Source organism: Ictalurus furcatus, chromosome 9 (genome assembly GCF_023375685.1).
Source record: "Ictalurus furcatus strain D&B chromosome 9, Billie_1.0, whole genome shotgun sequence".
NCBI lineage: Eukaryota > Metazoa > Chordata > Actinopteri > Siluriformes > Ictaluridae > Ictalurus > Ictalurus furcatus.
In genome coordinates, this window is record NC_071263.1 from 22,587,582 (window position 1) to 22,611,581 (window position 24,000).

General features: G+C 40.4%; 1 protein-coding gene across 1 annotated transcript in view; it reads left to right on the forward strand.

Moving 5' to 3' along the window:
- LOC128612729 (AT-rich interactive domain-containing protein 1B-like) overlaps positions 1 to 24,000 on the forward strand; it is a 226,431-nt gene that overhangs the window by 135,337 nt on the left and 67,094 nt on the right. The window contains exon 5 of the mRNA XM_053633101.1: positions 13,138 to 13,372. Coding sequence (XP_053489076.1) covers positions 13,138 to 13,372 — 235 coding nt within the window. The remainder of the gene's footprint in view (positions 1 to 13,137; positions 13,373 to 24,000) is intronic.

The following is a 24,000-nucleotide window of genomic DNA, read 5'->3' on the forward strand; positions in this document are numbered from 1 at the left end:
GGTATGCAGTTATCCAACAACGGGCCCTGGAACTTGAAGGGGTTAAAACATAATTACCTAAATTAAATAATAATAATAATAATAATAATAACCCTAGTTATTTTCTGTCTTTTATTGTTATAAATGTCCTTTTCAAGATTTGTAATCATTTCCTTTATAGTTAAATCATCAACACATGTGATTTATTTATGCATATTATGCATTTTAATATTTCGGTATTAAACATTTTGTCATTTCGGATTTAAAATGAAAACGATTATTTTTTCTTGTATATTTAATTCAAATGAAACTATAATTTTTTAAATATTTCTGACTAGATACATCAGTCTTCTTCTATACAGGCTTTAATTGGTCTCTGTAATTTCATGTTTAATTCATTAACACACACACACACACACACACACACACACACACACACACACTCAGAAGCAGCCAGTGAGTATCCCGAGGCCTTCCCCGTCTGATTTGGCATGTCAGTGCGTCTGACACAGGCTTGGGGTTTAATTGTAATTGCTGGTGCAGCAGGTCTGCAGGCCGGCAACAGAAGCAGGAGGGGAGACGAGCCCCTGCACATCGATACTGGATGGAGAGATGGAGCTTCGGAGGGAAGAGGAGGAGCGCCATGACTTTGTGTCAGCAGTTTGTCTTGTGCATAGTTAATGAAGGCAGCTGGGAGACAGGCACACCAGCAGCTCCGCTCTCACTCTTCCCCCTTACGTTAACAGAATTCCGATAAATGAGATTTTTTTTTCCTCTGGAGAAAGTGCCGGGGAGCATGAGGCCTCCACCAGGGCTGTCTTTCAAACGCGAACGAAAGCATGGTGGGACTTTCTCCCCCCTTTACTTTCCTTGCTCTGCTTTCTCTCTCCCTCTCTCTCGCTCCCAATTTGAGGTGTAGGCTATAGAGAGTCCGTGGTGAATTGTAAAAATGAAAGAGAGAGGCGGGGGGTTGGGGGAGAAACAGAGAGAGAAAGAGAGAGAGAGAGAGCAAGGGCATCTACTCTGACTGCTAAGAGAAACAGCGAGAAATTGGATGGAAAACAAGGGAGAGAAGAGCTTGAAATGAAAATGAAACATCTCCAATTAAGAGGCCTTTGTTCAACTCGTCATGGACAGTTAGTCACACTCTTTTGTTCTCTCTACGTGCATTATCCAGACTGCTTCCCTTCGTTCCTCTGAGACACATTTCTGCTTCGTACCATGAACTGTCATGCATCATAAATATATTTTACCCACCAAAAATCAATTAATTCCAATACTTTCAGCACATGAATAGTAAGTAAAATGCTTTTGGCACAACTTAAAATAGGTCACTTATTCATATCCATTTCATGTTATGAGTACATTATACCAAAGCGCTGTTGAATACTCGAATCTGATTGGTCAGAAGGTGGTGATTCATGTTCAGCATAACAGCAGCTCGGACAGTGGCAAATCCCAGGCTTATATTAATGCGCTTGTTCGAACATCTATAGTAACGTCTAACACAGGGTTTTTGTATCGCAGTTGCTCCACATAAACATGCATAATTGTAGATATGGTGAAGTTTTCTGTAACGTGACTCGTTTTATTTATTCAGCATTTAGTCTCCAGTGTCGGTGCTTTACAACAGTCAGAGGGAATACTATCGATGATGATCTGTGATTCTTTAATAAAGGAAAAATAAATCTCAGCATAGGCAGTGTAATATTATAGGCAGCGGTATAACTAGGAATGAAGAGTGCATGATTTGGACGAGTAAAACGGAATCTTGCCACAAAATACAGCGTGTGTAATTGCTCGTTAACTATAATGCCAATGAAAGGCAGCGAGACGAGACAACAAATGGTTCAAACTATGATAGGAATGTGCAACAAGAGTAGAAACAGGATTACGCTTTCTGTTCATATATGAATGTAATTTCCGAATGAAAACCTTTTGAGAGGCTTTAGGCATCATAGGCGAATATTGAATATAAAGTCAGCGTTACCATGGTACTTTAATAAGAAGTCACCCTTTTGAGTTTCTGGTTGTTTAAGAGCTACTCATAAGGTATGTACTAGTAAGATTCTAGATTAATGCATTCTCATTTATAAGACTTTTATTTTGGTTTGATTGTGGCTTTAACTAGCTTCTGCAAATGTAATACTTGCCCTTGACCATCACATAAGGCAAAGACACAAAAGAGACAGCAGTGCTACTGTAATTTGCACATGTGAAAATCGTAGTTAGTAAATCAATTTTTGTGTGTTATCGACTTTGCAAATCTTTGTACAAACTTTGGTTCATCGTGGCCCAAATAAACACACACAAAAAGAATAACACGGATAATTGTGAGACAAGACAGCGCTGTGTAGTCGTCAGATTTATTATGATATGCAGGTCACAATGTGATCGCTCGTCCCAATCCTGTATCGATCTGGGAGCTCGGCTGATGGATTGGGCCGATGGGCTCCATGACAGGAGTCATGCTCAATGAGACGAGACGAGGATGAGTTTGCATCTCGCCAGTCAAATCAGCTCCTGCATGCCTAATTTCTATCACTGTCATTCTGACAGTGACGTGTTCCCCTTAGGCCGCGAGCACAGCGCTGTGGATTTCTTACCGAACGAGTGCAGTCGGTGTGAACGGCAATCCTTTTAAATGCGTGCTCGTGTTGGTGTTTTTCTCCCAGACCCCTGTGAACAGTTCCACTCTACTGCTGCGCCCATCTGTGCTCTGTCTCATCTTCCAAAAAAAAAAAAAAAACCCTTCACAAAAATACAGTTTGTCTGCTTTTTTATTTCCTTTCTCTGCTTTTTCCTTGGTAAACCGTAATAGATGGCGGTCTTTTTCTCTGGAGGTTAAATTGAAACGAATCAAAACCATCTGTATGTTTTTGCCCTTTTCTTTTATATCTGCAATTCCTTTTTCTTTGGCTTCCTTCTACCAAGAAGAATTGAATGGCATGTCACTAGGCCTTTCATCTCAGAAAGATGTGTGTAGCCTAAAAACACAGAAGTAATGTTCTGTAGCATTGAACCCAGTGAGCAAAGGAAATACAAAGCGCAAAGAAGAAAAGAGCTTGCTGAGCACAAAAACGAACCCTTACAGCGGGGAACTAACCTTGCCTCATCTCTGATGTTTCTCTACACATGTACTATTGCCCGACCCATTACGAATCCGCGCTCCTCTAACTCTGGTCTTTTATCAATCTGTAGCTTTCCATAGCGTAGGCAGGATATCTCAGACCTAGTCCATACTAATACGGGTAAATTTAAAAAATGCATCTTTTCTTATACGTTTTGCCTATTCACAATAACATGGCGGGTTTTTTGTTGTTGTTGTTGTTGTTGTTGTTGGTGTTTTTACCACAGAGAGTGCATCTTTTCAAATCCATTCTCCAAAGCAGGTAAACAGGAAGGAAAACACTGTTCTGTGTGGATGAAAGAAAATGTAGCTTTTTGATGTACGATTGTCATGTACACTGATGTATGATTGTCACATGATCGCCACAATTTCAAGATGGCAGAACTTAAACGTGATGCTGTTTTGTGTATTATTTGAATCCCATGTTTGACTGCTTTGCGTGGAATACGAGCAGTGTTGAGGTGTGCAAGAAAGCATGATTTATGTCCATGCTGTCAAAACAAATGAAACGGTAGAAATGATGTAAAGGTCATGGGTCATGGGTTGCCACAAAGTTGTAAGTACACAGTTATAGAGGATGTCTTTGGATGTTGTAGATTTACAATTTCCCTTCACTGGAACTAAGAGGCCCAAACCTGTTCCAGCATGACAAGGTCCCTGTGCACAAAGTGAGTTCCATGAAGACACGGTTTGCTAAGGTTGGAGTGGAGGAACTCGAGTGGTCGGCACAGAGCCCTGACCTCAACCCCACTGAACACCTTTGGGATGAACTGGAACGCTGAATGCACCACAGACCTCCTCCTTGTAGCTGAATGAGCACAAATCCCCACAGCCACGCTCCAAAATCTAGCGAAAAGCCTTCCCAGAATAGTGGAGGTTATTAGAACAGCAAACAGGGACTAACTCTGGAATGGGGCGATCATAAAGCACTTATGGGTGTTATGATCAGGTGTCCACAAACTTCTGACATATATAGGCTATTTATGTCACTTTTAACAAACCCGCTTTGGATGTAGATCCAGAGCCCTAATGAGGTGACAATGGCCAGAAATAAACTCTCTGAAATGACATGAAGGGAAAACCTTGAGAAGAAATTGACTAAAAGCTTGTTTTGGAGCAGTTTTAGATGTACATTTATTCAACTTTGATACAGCAGGTGTGTTTTCCATAATGGACATTATCCACTCCATAAGTCCCCATTCTCTCTCTATCTCTCTCTCTCTCTCTCTCTCTCTCTCACGTACAGTTTGCAACATACCCTACAATAGAAATGGTTCTATACATCAAAGATACACTGTCTGCACATGCACTTTGCCTTTGTTTTGTAGGACTTTATTAGATTTCATTCTAATTATTTGCTGTAAAATAAGATCTTGTTGGACGGTGAGTGTTTTTAGACTAGTCCAATTTGGCATGAGCTCAGCGGGCTTTCTGCTCTACAATTGTGCATCATCTAGAAAAGGCAACCAAATCTATGGAACATCAGCTTATATCTGTCAAATAGCATTAAAAAAAATAATTGTCACTCAAAAGTGATAATTAGTCTTTCAGCAACATGAATCAGGACTTTATACAGATATATATATATATATATACACATAGAGAGAGAGAGAGAGAGAGAGCCACCACTATGATTGCAAATTGTACTAAACCTGTGTCACACATACATTACTTCCCATTGATCAAGTACACTTCCATTTTAACCAGAATTTCAGTCTATACCAACTTCATCAGCCATGACGCTCACATCCATTGCAGCGTGACCCTGTCCATCCTGCTGAGTTTTATAATGCTTATATCTATTGTTTTGAAATCATTTTGAATCACACACCTACAATTTCTATATATTGTAAACAATACTTAAAATAATACTCATTACACCAAGATGTGAAACCAGAATAAACACAGTTAAATAAAATAATTACAGCCCATCTTGTCTTGCCCCAGTGGACGTTGTTGTACATACTGTATAAGCATGTATAAGTTACTGGTTATGGCGCAGAAGCCAAAGCGGTGTGGATTGGATGGAAAGTTGCTTATGTCTAGCTCCTTGTTGTGCTAGGTGGTGAATTCTAGGTTCTAGATCCTGGTTATTTCTGTAATGTCTCCCAGAGTGTGAATATATATCCTGCAATGAAATTTTGTCATGTCTGAAACACTATTTATCAGCTTTCTAGGGCAGCCTGGCTTATATGGCTATTATTGTCTGAGCCTTCATTCTCAGATTGAATACTTTATGCTACAAACGATTACTATAGGTGGTAACGCACCGTGGCTGAGGCATAAGGTGCGAGGCTGAGATGTAATCATGTTAGTATTGCCTTTCACATGCTTTGTGGGGTTTAATGTTGCTTTAAGGGCTTTTTCAGACCTGTATAGGTCTGTGCTTTGTTCCGAAACGAGGACTTAAATTGTTACAATGTTGTATTTTCTCCTTGGCTTGGTTCGCGTTCACAAGGCAACATTTCAAAGCGTACCAAAATTCGTTTATGCAAGTCACATGTGAGTAAACGTGGTTACAGTCACATTTAAAATGTCTTCTCATTGGTCAGAGTGCACCTGTTTATTGTTCAAGGGTTCCGGTCATTCATCATGATGTATAGACAGCAGCTCCGCGAGCTGATTGTGGCTTTCTTTTTAGCTGTAGTCATTATAATTTATCTAATTTATATGTCCCACAGAGGAAGTAAAGCCCGTCGCACTAAACACGTTGTAAACCTCAGTGATTTTATGAAAGTTGTTCAGAAATATGTTCGTCAGACTAACTTTCAATGAGACATTTTACCTCGTCTTTGGTCCAAGTTAGCGAGCCATTAGCAAAACAAACATGACTTCTACGTAATGCAGTTCCCATTAAGCATTGCTATACAGGTTGGTCCGTTGGGTCGGATTGTTTTCTCACCACAAGCTAACCGCTCCAGAGTTCGTTTGCAATCGAACGCGATTGCTTTGGTGCGAATCCGAGCGTGATTGCAGTGTTCATATATGTCTAAACAAAGGAGAAACCAAAGGAGAAAATGCATCAAGTTCAGAAACAAGCGCTCCAAACGATCCGGTGTGAAAACGCCCTAAGTCAACCTGCCAGTTTCATTTTAGTGTTGGACAGTGATGACTACTACTGATGCCTTATCAATAATGCCTTCCTACTGATGCCTTATCGACTATGTAGAGTAAGATCTCAATCATTTCTTAGCGAAGAAATTGATACACTATAAAAATGTTTTTTTTATGAAAATGATTCATGACCCTGACCTACATTTTTCCCCAAATCAATCACTTTATATACTACCATACAATAGGTGAAGCAGTTGACTTTATCTATTGACACAATCTATTTTTTTTTAATTGCTGCAATCTGCACACACTTACTTTGTTAGCGATACCAATAAACCCCGGTGCAGTCTTTTCCCAGGCTTTTCCAGCAATAAGATAGATTTGTTGAATGCGGAATTATTGACTTTAATCCCAGTTGTAGGTATTGTAGATACATTTACATTGGGATTCTAATATGTGTTTGTAAGAGAAAAACATTGCACTTACCCCCATTGCTATTATAAGGCTGATTATTACAGAATGTATGTGTGTGTCCTGCAGAATTGCAGTACATTTCTGGTAGAAGATTATCACTAAAAATGTGAAAAGCATTTAATTACACTGCCAGATAAGTGTTATTTGTTTTTTTTTTATTGTTCAGTAAAAAGAACACAGTGCATCTTCAGAATGACTCTCCGGGGGACACTATGGGTAGACAAATCAGTAGCCCAGGGTGTTCAAGACAAGCAGATTTCATGTTTTTTGTTTGTTTGTTTGTTTGTTTGTTTGTTTTACTCATAGTTGTACATAGGAAAAGTAGGTTTAACAACCAGAAAATGAAAAACTCTATTCTTTATTGACTCTCGCAAAACAAGTCTAGCCTGCCATACGGTATTATATGATATTATACTGTATATAGCTAACACTTTTTGGTCTAGTCACTTTCCAGGCAACTAAAACATGGGACTGGGCGGCACAATAAATAAATTTATGATTTGTCCACCCCTAGACACGCTGGTCACAACCTAATACAGATCCGATACTGAGATCCTCTTAGTAAACGAGCGACTCTCTCCAGCTTCTCAAAGCTTCTGTTGCCTTGTTGGATTAAAAATGAGAGGCAAAATGGTGTTTTGAATTAAGGCAAAGTATGTCCTGTGCTCAGCGCAAGATCTGTGTAGTGCTAATCAACACCAAACACAATTACAGCACAAAATGTATCGGCTTAGAAAAAGTCAACTTTGATCAGACATGGATCCAGTGTTTTAGGTCAGTGTCTACATTCATGTTACATGAATATTAGACATTTTCTTGTTTTATTTGTTACATTTTAGACAATAACTCGCCTGACTGCCTTTTATCACACACTATATTACTTTACTCATGGTGTGTGATAAAGTTGCCTTTTCTTTTTTTTTTTTTTTAAATAAATCCACTGAATCAATTTTAAATTGGACAGCTCTTTTGGGAACCTAGACCTCTATTGGCTCTGCACTTAGGGAACTTAGGGACTGAGGGAGTAGGATAAGTGAATGAGGAGGACTGTTCTGTGTGGTTTCTGAATTGAGGGAGACTGGGAAAGTGCATGAAGGAGAGGGAGAGAAGGACTTGATGAGAAATCGAGAGAGAAAGAGAGAAAGACGGGAGATGGATGAGGACACAGGGGACATTATCTGCAGGGGGAGGACAGAAACTGAGGGTGATTGGAGAGAAGAGACAGAAGGAAGTCATATGGAAGGAAAGAGATTTAGCATTGGAGTCTGTGTGTAAATGCATGTTTGCTTGAATGTTTCCCAGAGAAGCAAAGGTTAGAGTGGACCTCCGGTCACAAGTGCTGATTTGTCACAGCGCGATGGCCTCGCTGAACTGGCAGAGCCACAGCGGCCCAGCGAGGTGCCAGCGTCCAGCCATTAGCGCCACTCACCCCCAATTACGGCCTGATTATTCTGCCACGCTCTAATTGCCTGGGGAGATATGCTAATGCCTGTCATTTGGGATGATAAAAGATGCGCACAGGACTCGATGCATTATTTAGCCGGCTGGCTGGTGGATGAAGGATGTGGCATGCGCTTTAATTGCTGAGAGGAGAGGTTAAGCTGAACGAGCAGTTGAATTAAAAATGAGGAATTTACCATTTATTTATTTATCTCTGTGGTGTTTTACGCTCGCTGTCTCTCCCCCTCGCCAGCAGAATCTGTTGTGGGCTTGGGTGTGAAGAACAGCAAATGAGAATGGCATAAATAAAAACATTTGCAGATCCAATAAACACTAAATAAATATGCTATGTGTGGATGTGTGTTCGTTTTGGTGCGATGTGCCTGTGTTTGAACATGGACTTGTTTGAATGCAGAACCTTTGTGGCTGGTGGAAAAACAGTACCTCTGTGTGACGCCGTTTCAATTTCATTACCCACGTTTGCATGAAAGGCTTCATTTAAATTCAGACGTTTCACTGAAATCCAAATGGTTCTGCCAATTTCAGCCTCTAGAGCACTGTTGGTTGTGAGGTATTGCGTATTGTAAAAAAAAAAAAAAAAAATCTAATTAATCGAGAGTTGTCGAGTTGTGTACACTGGTCCTCTTCACTGTAATCATTCACATTTTACTCATTTGGTTTTTATGCAAATCGACTTTTTTTTTTGCCAGGACACAACTGAGCAGTTGAGGGGTAAAGGACTTTGCGCAAGGGCTCAACAGTGGCAATTTGGAAATGCTGGGATTTGCAGTCATGACCTTCCGATGAGTAGCTCAAAGCCTTCACCACCGAGCCACCCCTGCCTATGATGCGTATCCTTAAGCTGAGCACCAAACATGAGCTTGGCAGCTTTTCAACGATCAAAAGAAATTGGACCAAACTTCATGATAATCCCTTTGTTAAGCAACAAGCAGTGCAAATGTTTGACTTCCTTTAGCTTTCAGGAAGTAAAATAGCCTCAGATGTACCAATTAGCCATAAGAACATTCAAACTTAGTCCTCTTGGCTTGACTTTATTGGGAAATGCGTTCCTCCAGAACCAGGTCCTTAACATGGAGTGTTAAGGTTTTTTGTGTGGTTAGTTGGTTGTTTTGTATTTGTTTGTTTGTTTGTTTGTTTATTTATTTATTTATTAAACCCATTTTCTTTTAATTTAGCAACTTTGCCAATTTCCACCCTAGCCAGCTATGGCATCATCATGGATTCGAACTTCTCCTATTGATAAGATAAACATTTTTCTGTTGTACCACTTGGGATCCTGGTCTTAACAGGACAGGTTGGTATGGCATTTATACCCATGATAGTATATTCTCGAATTGTAAATATTAAATTTGAATGATTAAAGAGACATAAAGTGAAGAGGAACGGTGAGGAAAATCTTCATGCATGAGACGTTGGACACTTGTGGATGGTGTGAATCGGAGCCACTCACTGAGAAGAAAGAAAGGCTTTTTGAATGTCCTCCACACACTCCATCTTTATGAATACGCTTCTAAAATTACACTCAGATACTGAAGACAGTTGGTTCTTTGGGGACCATTCAGAATTGTATGGTTGGTCTCTGGCTTCTTGGTTTGATCCTGAATTTTTAGCAGCACCCAGACGTCGTGCAAATTAATAAAATAACCATAGAATGTTAAGGGCTCTATTTTCTGAGGTAAGGCAAGCGAAGTATCTTCTTAAATTCTTGAGCATAATGTCAACCCTTTGGATGCGGTATCACATTTAAAGTACTTGCCAAAGCAGAGTTATTTAAAACCCTCACGCACTCGTGTATTTTAGTTTTGCCTATCTCCATTAGCCAGCTTGCTTGAGAGATGAAATGCTGGTCTGGATGAGGCTTCATTCTTCCTGTCTGTGTTTCAGGCTTAATTGTATCTTTTGAAGGGTATTTCTGTGTGAGCACTACATGGGGGATTCCATTAGTTAGTTTCTTCCTGCTGCTTGCCATTCAGAATGATTTGCATGGCATTTCAGTTGGATTTGTGTGGACTATATGGTTTAGGATTTTAAAAAAAAATTTAAAAAATAATGAGCACATCAATGTTTTAAAGGCTTATTCTTAGCACACTGCGGGGGAAAGTAGATCTAATTTGCTATTGGATTTTATGTTTGGGACAAAATTGAGAGTCCATGTGCCAGCATTTGGTCATAAAAGTTCTCCATCTATAAGGAGTTCACTTCATCAAATGCCTTAGTATCTCTGGTGTAATATATAGCGAACCAGGCTGGTTCTCCAAAGACCAGACTTTTGTCCTCTCTTTTTTATTTGTTCTTTACTCTGACATGTCCTTTAACACCAGAGTTATCAAGTTAAACCTCTCGATGAAGTTGTAGCACCAAGAGCCATGTCCCAATCCATCTCCCCCACATTAACCCTTTTCCATAGGTTTCGAGGTCCTAGCAGGTGCTGGTGGGAGCGCAAATGAGATTTACACTGGGGGGTTGGGGGGGAGCAGGGTGCCAGCACCCCATACACCAGCACTAATGAGAGGAGACAGTGCCAGCTCACTGTGTTTATTCCAGACCTTCTCTGTTTGTCGCACGGAGTGTGAAATCCGCTGCCTGTGTGCCAGGGTCGTACCAGATTTGGCAACATTCTGACTTCGGTATAATGCCCTCAGGCAGCCTGGACAATACTATATAGACACAGCAATGGTGTAAGCACATTTGGAAAGAGCACAAAGTACACTGACTTCTACAGTAAATACAGTACAATTACTGCTACTGTAGCAATAATTGACTTGAGTAAATGTGAAAGTCGAAATCAAGAAAATTACCCACGTGAGGGTAAATATGTCATCTGGTGAAAAACTACTTGAGTAAATACTTTACAAATGACTTTTTCCTATGCCTACAAATGACACAACTAATCCACAACTAATTCAGTGTCTTGCCCAAGGACACTTCGGTATGTGGAGTCACATGGGCCGGGAATCGAACCGCCAACCCTACGATTAGTGGACAACCCACTCTACCACCTGTGCCACAGCCACCCTAAAGTATTTTTTGAACAATTATATTAACTAATCAATGCGCTATGCTAACGTATTAATAATCAAGAGTTTATATACGGTAACGTTAGCTGACTAACGTAACGTCAGTTTCTAGCTATGTAGCAAAGATTTACGTATTTAACACAACAGAGCACAATCAGAGTGACGTCAAAGTCACTTTCTCACTTACTTACAAACTTTCACACTTTAAAACATCAAAAGATCTGGCTAGTAAGTCTAGCAGACTCAGCTAGCTCATGTCTTACTTGTACATGTTTCCCTAAGGTTGGATGCTGAGCTGGGAAATGTCGATATCTCCACAGGTTTTTGGCTCACGTAATATGTAGTTCATTATCAGGCTGTTTCCTTTCAAGTATTTAAAACTGAAGATACCTGTTCAATTGGCTCAGGGATGCTCATCTGACTGTACGTTCTCAGACATTTGCTACTGCTGACTAAGCATTTGGTGCCTGAAGTGTAACCTTTTGGCAGAAAACTGCTTCATTTTGATTGGGTCTTATAAGTGAATTATATAAAAGGTGCACATATTGTCTTTTAATTGGCTTGTAGTTTTCAGATGTTAAATGCAGGTTGTTCCTTTCCACCCTTGAGTGCTCAATCCCCCCACCTGGTACTCTGAGTAGAAATGTAGGCCCTATTTCACTTGACTACTGTAGAGCTTTGTAGAATTTGTTTTCAGTTTTATAACTACTTCATTTGACAGTCTGTGGATATCAGCTTCAGTGATGTTGTATGTTGTAGGTTAAATCAATGTAGTGTTGTGTGTTTGCGCAAGGGGATCACAAGCCAGTGAATGGTCCGACTCCTCCCTGTCTAGACTGTTTGACCAGAGTGATAGTTCTCCATACTTTCTTTTTTCTCCCAGCGTTTCTCATTAATTCACATCTGGGCGCACTCAGAGTGTCTGCCGGTGGGGCTTTTGTGTGAAGCAAATCTCATTCCTCTCAAAATTACAGTGTAGCATTTCCCCCGCTTATTGAAATGCTTTTAGCCGTGTGTGTCTGTGCACGGCTGTTGAGACATTCCCCGATGCATTGCTTGCTCTTGAGTGGCAGCTTTTCCTGACAGCAATAAATAGGGGGGGAGCATTGGTAACATAGGGTGTCTTGGTCCGCAACTGACTGGTTCCTCAAATGCTGTGTGAAAATATAGAGGTTATTATATAGAGGTCTGGGTATTTCAAAGTAAGGGGCTATTATCACCTCAATATTTTTCTTATTATGACAATTACATGCTTCAGGAGCGAATTAAGTGATACAAGATGCCAACTGGGAGTAGTTGACAGCTATTTGGAGACTCAGAGCACAGAGCAATTTGCAGCAGAGCGGCAAACAAATTGGATTTGGGCCACGTTGGAAAAGGACCCAACTCCTTGAATATTTGGACTGGTTTGCCGCTCACTTCCACTAACACCTTTTTGTGTAATTGCCGCCGTTGACAAATATTACCTTCCATTTGTGAATCTTCTGCCAATAGTGAACTGTGTAGCTGTTCTGCATACAACTGGAAAAGACGGGTGGCGATGCTGAACCAGAAAAATGTACGAATAGTACCTCATTCTCACTTTTTGTTTGGATCTCTTTGGTTGCCTTTGTGGACCATATGGTATCCTAGAATTTTAGTCCCGTGATTTTTATGTCGCCATATCTCGGACCGAATTTCAGGCTTTCAGGCTACGTGAAGGTAACTAGAACATAATCAATCAAGCTAGACATTGGTCATTGTGCACTTTGCCCCAAATTATTGATTCCACTTAAACTGACAGTCCCCTATTTGATCCCGAAAAATGTCCATGATTATACAAGAAAACATTTTGAAACAAAACATTTTACACAGAAAACAGTGTTGTTTTGCTGATGAGCAATTGTTTTAGTAATACCTCGACCTAGTGATGCGGTATATGGTATCTTCATTGCATCAACTTTTCGTTAACCAGCTTTCAGTGCCAGTCGTGAAATATTATTCACACTTTGAATGATATTTTTTTCATTTGTGCTCCTCCAGGACCTGTCAGGCTCCATCGATGACTTACCCATGGGAACCGAGGCTCCTCTCAACTCAGCCATCAGTGTCTCTGCTCCCTCCAACAGTCAGGGAGAACAAGGTAACCAGACTCAGTCTGCGTTTTCACCACACAATTCTCCTCGTGTCTCCAGCATGCGCCCTGGGCCCTCGCCTCCACCCGTAGCCTCCACCAGTCCTGCCGGTTCCAACCAGATCTCCCCTCCAAACGGCACAGGTAAGCTTGCAATCACGTCCACTTTAACCTTGCTACAGTTTGATGAGATTGCTATTGGCTTGGAGTTTTGGGTAATTCAGAATACAGCCCTGGTGGCTGTAAATACTTATTAGTCAAAATGTGTGAGTCGACCTCTTTTTTGTAGCCTTTTCCATTGTGTTAATAAAAAGCACTTCAAATGGGTCAAATTCATGTCCAGATTTCGGGGTAACACCTAAAGTGTCATTATAAATAGTTTCCTCCTACTAGCCAAATTAGATGGGCTGTGTCCAGGAGATCTAGCCTCATTTAAAGCTACATAATCATTTGGTCTAATCCAAGTTTATGTGCACTGATCAGTTATAGTTTCATCGATGCTTATATATAAGGAACCTAATATTTAAGGCGAAAACACTATTTAAAATGATAGAGTTTGAGAATGTTGGATAAATTTAGCAATAACATTTTCAAAGCCCAGCAGTAATATGTATATTTTTGTCCACTCACGACCAAAGCATTATGTGAAATGTAGCTAATTTTAACCAGGTGTAAGCTCCGCCCACTCTACATGATTTCAATTTCAATTTATTGTTGGATAAATTGAGATACAGCATCTCGTTTTTAAGGGGGTCCAAAAGACACAAATAGAAAATAATACAAATACATAGACAAAACAAAACTAACACACACAAAAAATACAAATATACAACCAGCTTCTTCAACCCCCAACCGAACCAACAAATGTTACAGCAAAAAATTAGGACGTTTCAGTGAGCTTACAATGAAAGGTAAGACATATACAAGTTCATACATCATTTAGCTGATATACAATAAAGCAATGCATGCAGATAGAGAAAAAAAACAAGGTCAGTTCACCATACAGCAGGGACCACCAACAACAGGGCACAGTTAACCACACATGGAAAATAAAGGTGCAATCATAACAGGATAAAAATATATGCAGCACATAACTGAGACAAAGTAAATGGTGCACTTATATAGCGCTTTTATCCAAAGCGCTTTACACTGTGTCTCATTCACCCATTCACACACACACCAGTGGTAGCAGAGCTGCCATGCAAGGTGCTAACTTGCCATCGGAAGTAACTTGGGGTTCAGCGTCTTGCCCAAGGACACTTCGGCATGTGGAGTTACGTGGGCTGGGAATCGAACCGCCAACCCTACGATTAGTGGATTAGTGGACAACCCGCTCTACCACCTGAGCCACAGCCGCCCCCCACCTGAGCCACACAGCCGACAAAGTAGCTACACTTGCTCACATCAATAGCATAAATATGGTGTATTAAGATATTGGAATAAAGATGACTTAAAACAACGAAAAGTGGTAATAGATCTTAAAGAAGGCAGAAGTTTATTCCAGTTACAAGGTGCTTTAAAATGAAAAGATTCACGTCCGACATCTGTGAAAATTCCTGGTGCCATAAGAGATGTTGAGCATCCCTAAGAGGATATGCGGAGCTAAAAGGAACAAGGAAGTGTTTCAAATACGGTGGACAATTGAAGTAAGCACATTTGAAAATAAACTGCAACCAGTGAAAGCCCCTTGTTGATTTGGGCTGCAACCAATTAAGTGATTCATACATAACACAATGGTGCGTATTGAATGGACACCTCAAAACAAATCACGTCATATCCCTGAAAAGCTTGTTTCCTGCTATAAATATCCAATGATGTGTCCTTATGATATAAACCACACTCACTGTACGAATGTGTAAATACACGAAATCACATCCTTCTCGAAATCAGTTTTCTTCTTTGTTTTGAACTTAAAAATCTTTCTAAATGACCCTCTATTCTTGAAATTTTACCCAGGCATCCATTTCGCTGATTTGAGGTGTTTTTTTTTTTGTTGTTGTTGTTGTTGTTTGTTTGTTTTTTACTGAAAATGTCATTTTAAAAAATTATTTTTATAACAGTGTGTGTTTTTTTCTTGGTTAAACAATAACTAGATAATATTCCAACAGACAATTCTGTAACGCAGCATCCAAAGATGAACTTTTTGAGTTCTATAACATATGCAGAATGCACATGTAATAAAAAGCCTCATTTGCATGAAACAATGCAAATTATTTGAATAAGTTCAACTACAAAATGTACTTGTAAGACAATGAGTAATCCATTGTCAAAGATCTATTGTGATATCTATTTTTTGTTGTTATTTATTTGTGGGTTTTTTTGTTTTGTTTTTTTTAAACACCAGTCATTCTGGTCTAAGGATTTAAACCTGAAATGATCCGGGAACATGGTTCTGTTGGTAGTTTTCTAACAGCTGTGCTAGTTATGTCATTTCTGTTTGTCAGGATTTGTTCCTTTGCGTGTTCTTAAGGGGAATCCTGGCGGAATTGTCACCGCTAGCTGACGATGGCCATATGTTGCTCTTTATTTAAAACAGATATGCAATTATATAAAAACACCAGATTTGTGGGCATTGTCTGCGTCTTTAACCTCAGCGGAATAGGCGAGCGAAAGCTAAAATTGCAAACTTAATGAATTTTCGTCAGGCGTCGGACATGAGCGGGTGACACTTAAATATGAGACGCAGACGCAGGCTCGTCTGCTGCCTCAGCCTCCCTGGTGGAGTTTGACCAATGCGGTCTGTCAATCATTCTGTCAAGGCGGGACCAATGCATGAGTGAGCTCCTGAAGCCTGCGCGTGAATGGCAGATGCTGCGTGCGTGGCCCGTGATTGACGCTAATGAAAATCAGACAGTGTCTTCTGACGTGAACAGCAGGCATTGTATGGAGTAGAAACCTTCAGTGAAATATAGATGCAGTATGACAAGGGGAAAAAATGGAGCAAACAGGATGGACTGGTGACAACAGATTTTTCAGGTATTTCTGTATAAGGGACACGGAGAAACACAGTGTCGCTGCATGTTGTGAATCATGATTGATAAGCCAAAGTGAATATGAAATGCAGTAGATCATCTTGTAATAAGCTTGGTAAGGAGTCTGATTATTGCAGTGTAGTGCTTATAGATAAATAGCATGTTTGGTTCAGTGAGGATTATGATTTGAACAGTGTGTCCATTTCATTGACTGTGCATTGTATGTGCGTTAGTTTTTGGAAGGTTGTGAGTTCATGTGCCAGAGTTCACACTGGTACGTTCTTTTTAAAAGAAGAATCCCTCTTTAGAGCCCTCTGGTGTTTCTAAGGGGAATTACAATCGCAATGAAAAACTGAGCTTGCGTTAGGGTACTGAAATTGAAATTGTTTTCCTAAGGATTATTTTTTTTACTGTTATTATATATTTTGTTCAAGGTGTTGGGGGCTTTTGGGGCCCTTAGCATGCTCAAAAACTCATGAAATTCGGCACTTAGGACAGGGCAAATGGTGCATATAACCTTGGTGCATATATTGTAAATGGTCTGCAGTTATATAGCGCTTTTTTAACCTTAGCAGTTTCAAAGTGCTTTACACTGTGTCTCATTCACCCATTCACACACACACTCACACACACACCAATGGTAGCAGAGCTGCCATGCAAGGCGCTAACTTGCCATTGGGAGCAACTTGGGGTTCAGTGTGTTGCCCAAGGACACTTCGGTATGTGGAGTCACGTGGGCCGGGAATCGAACCGCCAACTCTACGATTAGTGGACAACCGGCTCTACCACCTGAACCACAGCCGCCCACTTGTATGTATATACGACACTATGTACACATATTGTTCTCATCGACCCGAACAACTCTTCGCACTGACCATCATTAGCTCCGCCCAACAGGAAATCAGCCATTTTGGATTTTGTGAAACGTGTATGCAATGAACATTTTTTAAAACTTCCCCTAGGTGATTCATGTGATTGTAATTAAACTTGGTCAACATTATGCCAAGACATTGAAGATGCTAAATTGTGAAGGAATTTTTTTAATATCTTGACGGTTTTACTGTGGCAAGGCAATAAATGGTGAAAAACGGGAAACTGGAAATGTCTCATATCTTTTGAGTGCATTCAGTGATTTAGAAGAAACTTGAGTATGTGTGTATGTTTGGTACTGGGGTCTGGTCACATGGATGTGGCTATTGTGAGTCATGGTCATAGCAGACTTTGCAACAATCTTCTTATGTTTACCCAAATCACCTCAAACTTGGTCAGAATAATTGTGAAAGGATTTTTGATATCTTAAATAGTGTTGCCATGGTTTTTGAGGCTCTTAGAATATTTAAAATGTCATGTTGTCGGCCGTTAGGCAACGGCAAAAGCTAAGACATGGGCATGGAGGGTTGACTCTATAGCGCCCCCTTTTGACTGAAGTTTTTCCTACAGTCACCAAACTCAGTACTTATCTTGTTCTCATCAAGCTGCACAACTTTCAAAATTACAGTCATTAGCGCCACCCAACAGGAAGTAGGTCATGTTGGATTTAATGTGGACATTTGAAAATTGCAGACTCTGAGTTTTTAAATACTCCTTTAAAGGAATTCATGCCGTTGTCACCAAACATGGTCATCATTATGCCAAGACATCGAAGATGCTAAATTGTGAATGGATTTTTAATACCTCGAACGGTTTCACCATGGCGAGGCAATACATTTTTCGCGAAGAAAGCGAAACAGGAAGTCTCTCATATCTTCTGCATGCATTGAGTGATTTAGATGAAACTTGAGCTGTATGTTTGTTCACGGGGGCTGAGCACACAGATGTGACTATTGTGAGTCACAGTCATAGCGCCACCAACTGGAAGCAGGAAGTCCCTCATTTAAAACATATTTTGCAATAGTCCTCTTTACCCGCTTAAATGCTGGTATAATTACGCTTAATCTTTGCATAGCTGTTACACTGTAATTCCAAGCAAATCAAACACTAGTAGAAAGGCACATGAATAGAGGTATGTTGCACCCCGTTATATGCATGTGCCCACTACACACATTACTTCACTACCATTAATTAATGGCTACTAATTATAACAACATATATCTCTTATCTTCTTCATGCGTTATAGCAACAAATATAAACTGTATGTTTGGACATGGAAGCTGTTGTAAAGCCTTAGACCTGGGCTTAACCTAACACATCAGTGCAAGTTGCTCTACAGCACTCGCTTTACTATGCATTGTTTCCATAGACCGACTGGGTGATGATGGCACCGTAGTGCTTGGGCCCATCATTGCTGCTTGCAGCTGTATTTATTCTTCTTCCCTGACATCACTCCAGTCCCTCTGTTGAAACTGTGCACCAGTAAAAGTAGCTCATGCGTTCACAAAAGGTAACCAGAAGATGTTAGATGATGTCACAGACTAATTTGCTTATGCACTGGATTGTCGTGATCATTTTCTGAAGAATATAATAATAATAATAATAATAATAATAATAATAATAATGATAATGATAATAATAATTCCTTAGATTGATGTAGCTCTTTTCTAGGCACTCAAAGCCTAGAAATAGATTATAACATATTTATTATAGGAAGATGTCATCACAAACTCTTTATGTATATATATTATAAAATACTATAATTTCTATCAGAAACACAGATAAAAGAAGCAGTGGTAGTGAGTAGTGAACAAAAACAGTTTTGAAAGTAATACGAGGTTTTATTACTTGTAAATGTAGCAAGAAGTGAGTTTGAAATGAAGAACAAAGAAGTGTGTGGGGCAGGACAAACAGCAGTGATGCGTGTTTGGTCATTGTGAACACTGGTGATCAGTGATTTTTTTTTTTGTTGGGAACAATGGTGATTTTTGATTGGTTGTTGGGAAGAATGGTGATCAGTAAATAGTCACTGGCAACAGTGTTGATTGTTTGTTGGTGGGAACAACGGTAATCAGTGATTGGTTGTTGGGAGCAATGTCACTGAGTGATCTTTGTGAACAGTGGTAGTTAGTGACTGGTTGTTGGGAACAATGGTTATCAGTATATGGTCACTGGTTACAAACTTTATCATTGATTGGTCTTTGGGAACAATGGTGACCAGTGATTGGCTGTGGGGAACAATACTGATCATTGACTGGTCATGGCGAACAGTGGTGATCAGTGATTGGCTGTGGGGAATAATACTGATCATTGACTGGTCATGGCGAACAATGGTGATCAGCGATTGGCTGTGGGGAACAATAGTGATCATTGACTGGTCATTGGGAACAGTGGTGATCAGTGATTGATTGTGGGGAACAATACTGATCATTGACTTGTCATGGGGAACAATGTTGATCAGTGATTGGTCACTGGGAACAATGGTGATCCTTGATTGGTCATTGGGAACATAAGCACACGGAAGCACAACTCAGTCAGGCTTTACACACTGGTGGTGAGTCGCACAAACCTGTTTTCTCAACTCACATAACCAGCAGCTGTGATGCGAGCGGGAGAGAACCATATCGAAGTGGTTGTTGACATCTGCTGAAAAAGTTGGTAGATTTGTTGCTACTCTCTACGTTCGTACACACAATGCCTTAAAGTTTGTCAGATAGAAAGGAAAAATCCATAACACCATTTATTATGCAGTCAATACTAGACAACAACAGAACCTTTTATTAACATGAATAGAGTTAATTCTTTCCATTATACTTTTAAATACCTGAACTGAGAAAGCTCCTGCTGATGTTTCACTCGAGTTTGTTTATGGTTAGGTTTGTTTAACACACTTTCAGAAAATGAGTTCCAAACTCCTAATTAGTCAACAAGGATGTGAACAGGTTTTACAATATTAATATGCAAAAATATGTCCCTATGTCTTTGAAATTACATGATTAGAACCGGTCTAGATATATTTGTTTTGAAATTACTAACTGCGCCTTCAATAATATCCCGAAAGACATTAGCACTCTCAAGTTGATGAAAGTCCACAAGGCTGTGCACTGAAGTGACGCGAGTGTGAATAAGAGTGGTGCAGGAGGAATTTCTCACTTTAGTCTTCAGCCTGTCCGACCATGACCACCACTACACCTCCTTGCCCCTGTCCACAGCCTGTCAGCACTGCCTCGTCCACTGGGGTGTCCACACGACAGACAGTCTCACGGGACACCTGTCATTCTTTCCTATTCACAAAGGATCAGTACAAGCACCTTCAAACTTCCCTACCTACACTCCAACTCTGCTGACCTCTGACCTTTCATTACAGTCATCCAGACTGTTTTGTGAGTTTGTTCTGGACCGACACTGTTATTAGATTCTCTAACTGTGTTTTAGTTTCCATGTGAGATATTACAAAGAAAACTTAACTACTCATCTCTGTCCTCTGTTTGAGCTGAAGATATGAAGGGCTTGGATGATTTTCAGTCTCAGTGAAGCAAATACAATATGCCGGAACATTATCCAGACTCGGATTCTCCTCAAGCCGCGAAGCGCCGGGCAAATTGATTTTTCCTGTCGTGCCAGATTTGTGACAGTCGGGCAGAAATCACATTGCTCAGCCCAAATGTTTCTAAAGCAATTGAGAAAGCCTGTGCAGTTTCTGGCGTTGGGACCATGAGCTGCATTAGTGGCAGAATCATACACACACCATGCTGTCAGGAGTAGAGGGTAAAATGAGAATCCATCCGTCACCCCAAACCTGCTTAGGGAGGTAAAAGCTGCTGTGACATTCATGAGCACGTCTCACTCTGCACTATTACAAATGTGTCTTAATAGGCTTTTCTTTGTGTGATTTGTTATATGTTTAAGGTAGAATCAGAACACTTTCTGTAATATTTGGCAAATTTCTCCTCACATTTTGGCAGCTATCAATAAAATCTGCTCAAAGGAGAAACTCTGGGCTGTGTGGTACCCCAGGGTGTGTAAACTGAGAAGTCCAGACAACCAACATCCAGCCAAACAGAACAAGGAGGCATCTCCACATACTTGTCCGTCTTTTTCAACCAAAGTACAAGAAGTGCCAGCTATTTGAGGTGGAAGCCAGTTTTTTGTTTGTTTGTTTTTTTTTTTTTTTGAGGAACACTGCTAAACTGAGCCATGAGGAGCAAACTGAGTCAAAGGACAGAGCTGTAGTACTGAAAAAAAAGGTGGATAAGGTGGATTCTGGATATTTGGACTGAGGAACCAAAAATGAAAATAAACACAGAATGCATGTTAAAATAGTTATTGATATAATCGTCTACTCATTTAGTTATTGCCAGATCCATTTTCTGGGGAGATTTTTATGATTACTATGTGCACACGCCAAAGGTTTGCTTAATTCTTTCCATATTTGCATCCAATGAATCAAACAGATTGACGAGTAGGTTTTTAGCCCTACATGCCCCTCAGGTAAATCTTTGTGTTTAATAATATGCAGTGTGAAACCAAACCAAATAGCAAACGAACCAAAAGTCTCATTTTTATCGAATTCGGACTTGGCAAAAGTACTGCTAGGTGTGGGAGCACTCTCAAGCTAGCATTCAGCCTTTTTTGCCTAGAAATGTGTTTTCAGGGCCGTGAAGGAAATACTGAAGAGAGGGTCTGTATTAGTTTTTTCGTTTTAAGCTTCAAAACAGCGATGTTCAGCTGACTTCCACCAAAATGGTGGACTACACCATTACAAAGGTTCAACCATTTCTCAACTGCTGATTGTCTGAAATGGAAGTAACCAAATCTGTGCTTGTTCTCTTGTAGTGTTTGTACGTGGTAATGTATGAACACCAGTCTGAATTTGATGACCTGAGTCATACCACCAATACAAATACAGGTTTCTCCACTATAGGGATAAACTGTTAATGTTAAACAATGCAACTAATACTGACCTTGTAAGGTGTTAAAAGAAATAAAAGTCCATTGGATTTCTGTCTGTAACTGTAGTAATCTGCATCTATGTGTGCAGACAGTGGAAAGTGCTGATTCCATGCAGAAGAACACTTCTAATCCATTCCCTAAGTGAAGAAATTTCACTGCTTGAAGCTTAACTGATGTTAATTAGGCTTTAGCATTGACCTTCTGTCTGATGCTCATTAACCTGTCCTCCATGGTGCCAATTCCTCTTAGAAATGACCAGTAGTCAGTTTCATCCACAAATTCTTTGAAAGATAAACATGCTCCAAAGATATGTGTAAAGCAGAAAAGGAAGAGAATGAAAAGAATGAAAAGTTGTTCTTACCACTGGAACTATTATAGGAACTACTTTTCCATTTCTGTTTTTTTTTTTTTTTTTCTTTTCATGCCTGTATTCGTTCTTTGAATTTGAATACAGAACGGTGTGTTGTGTATACATTTGTGTGTACTGCGGCATGTCCGTTGTGCTCGGAGTGGATGCACTCACTTTAGAACACCTCTAATTGACAGCGACTGAAGCACAGTCTCTAATGAAAGCCGCGCACTTGAGCTGCCATTGAAAACCAAAAACGCCTGGCCCTCTCCACTTTTATTCCTCTTCTCCAAGGTCCATCAGGGTCCATTTAACATGACTGTAGGCACCCCCTCCTTGTGCTCTCCTGCCGTCTGCCTGTCCTTCTTTCTTATTTTCCTTTAAAGATGTGATTTAGGCATACTTATGAGGACACTTTCAGAGTAAGCTGTTTATCTGCTTCTTGCTTGAAGTGCTTCCAGGGCTTTGGAGCACATAAAGGTCAGCATGCGAGAGTCTAAGTGAGTGCGGCGTTTTGCCTCCATCAGCTTATTGGCCTCCGGCATACAACTAGCAGGTTGGGTTAGCATCGTTATCAGCTGAGCTTGGTGAGTTGAGAGTATTATGGTAATGCGAGCCAGGCTGAAAATTGAGAGGTTTTTAGTAAGGCCATGACGGAGCAGTGGGGTATTTTACTGCCCGTACTATTTTACTGTCCTGGATAGATCTTCACATTTAGAAAAAAAATCCTGTCCAAACCCAATTTGTACAATAAAAAGTTTAGCAGTACCTCCTTAGAGTTGTTACCCAATTATTCTCCCAATTTCTTCCCATTTGCCAGTTCCCAACGTAGTTCTCCCGTATCACGTGACAGCCTTCTGCTGAGAAACACGAAGCCAACCAGTGCATTTTGTCAAACTGCTGGTAATACACCATCACAGTGTGGCTAAAACCACACTCGGACGAAAGTTCTGTCTACCCTCTTCCACATACATAAGCGCACAGACAGCCATGACTGTCGTGACAGCTATGACAGTCATTCTTATACATGCTGTCCAGTAGATCCTCCCTCCCGCTGAGCCCAAAGTCTTTCTTCCTGTGCTGCATTTCATCCTATTTATCACCAATTTCAGTCATTTTCAATAGGCTGTCCCATTTTTGTACAATCACTCCTTTAAATTCTATATTACACCCTGCTACACACATCAGCCCTCCAAAGCCAAAGCAATCACAACTGCCTGCATAGGCTCCAAAGTGAGCACTATTTTTTTTTTCCTCTAATGCAACAGCACGCTATGCCCAAATGGCATTTCTTTTCCACAGTGATGTGCCTGGGCTCTTTTTGCTTAAACTGCACTTTCCACTTTACTTACCTTGGCCTTGTTTGGCTCACCAGTAATGAGGTCCATGGGAGCACAGCTTGCACACTACCATACAGTTTTGCGTCCGCTGACAGGCTGAGTTAACTCGCATTAGCCCCAGGTTGGAAAATCATTTACTCTTGCTCATTGGGATCTAAGATGCCATTATTGCTACACTGTGTTTATAGGCGTCCCTAAGGATTAGGCAGCATTCAGATTACTTGGCCTGATTGTGTGTGTGTGTGTGGGGGGGGGGTAGGTGGGTGTGTGTGTGTTTGGAGGTATGAT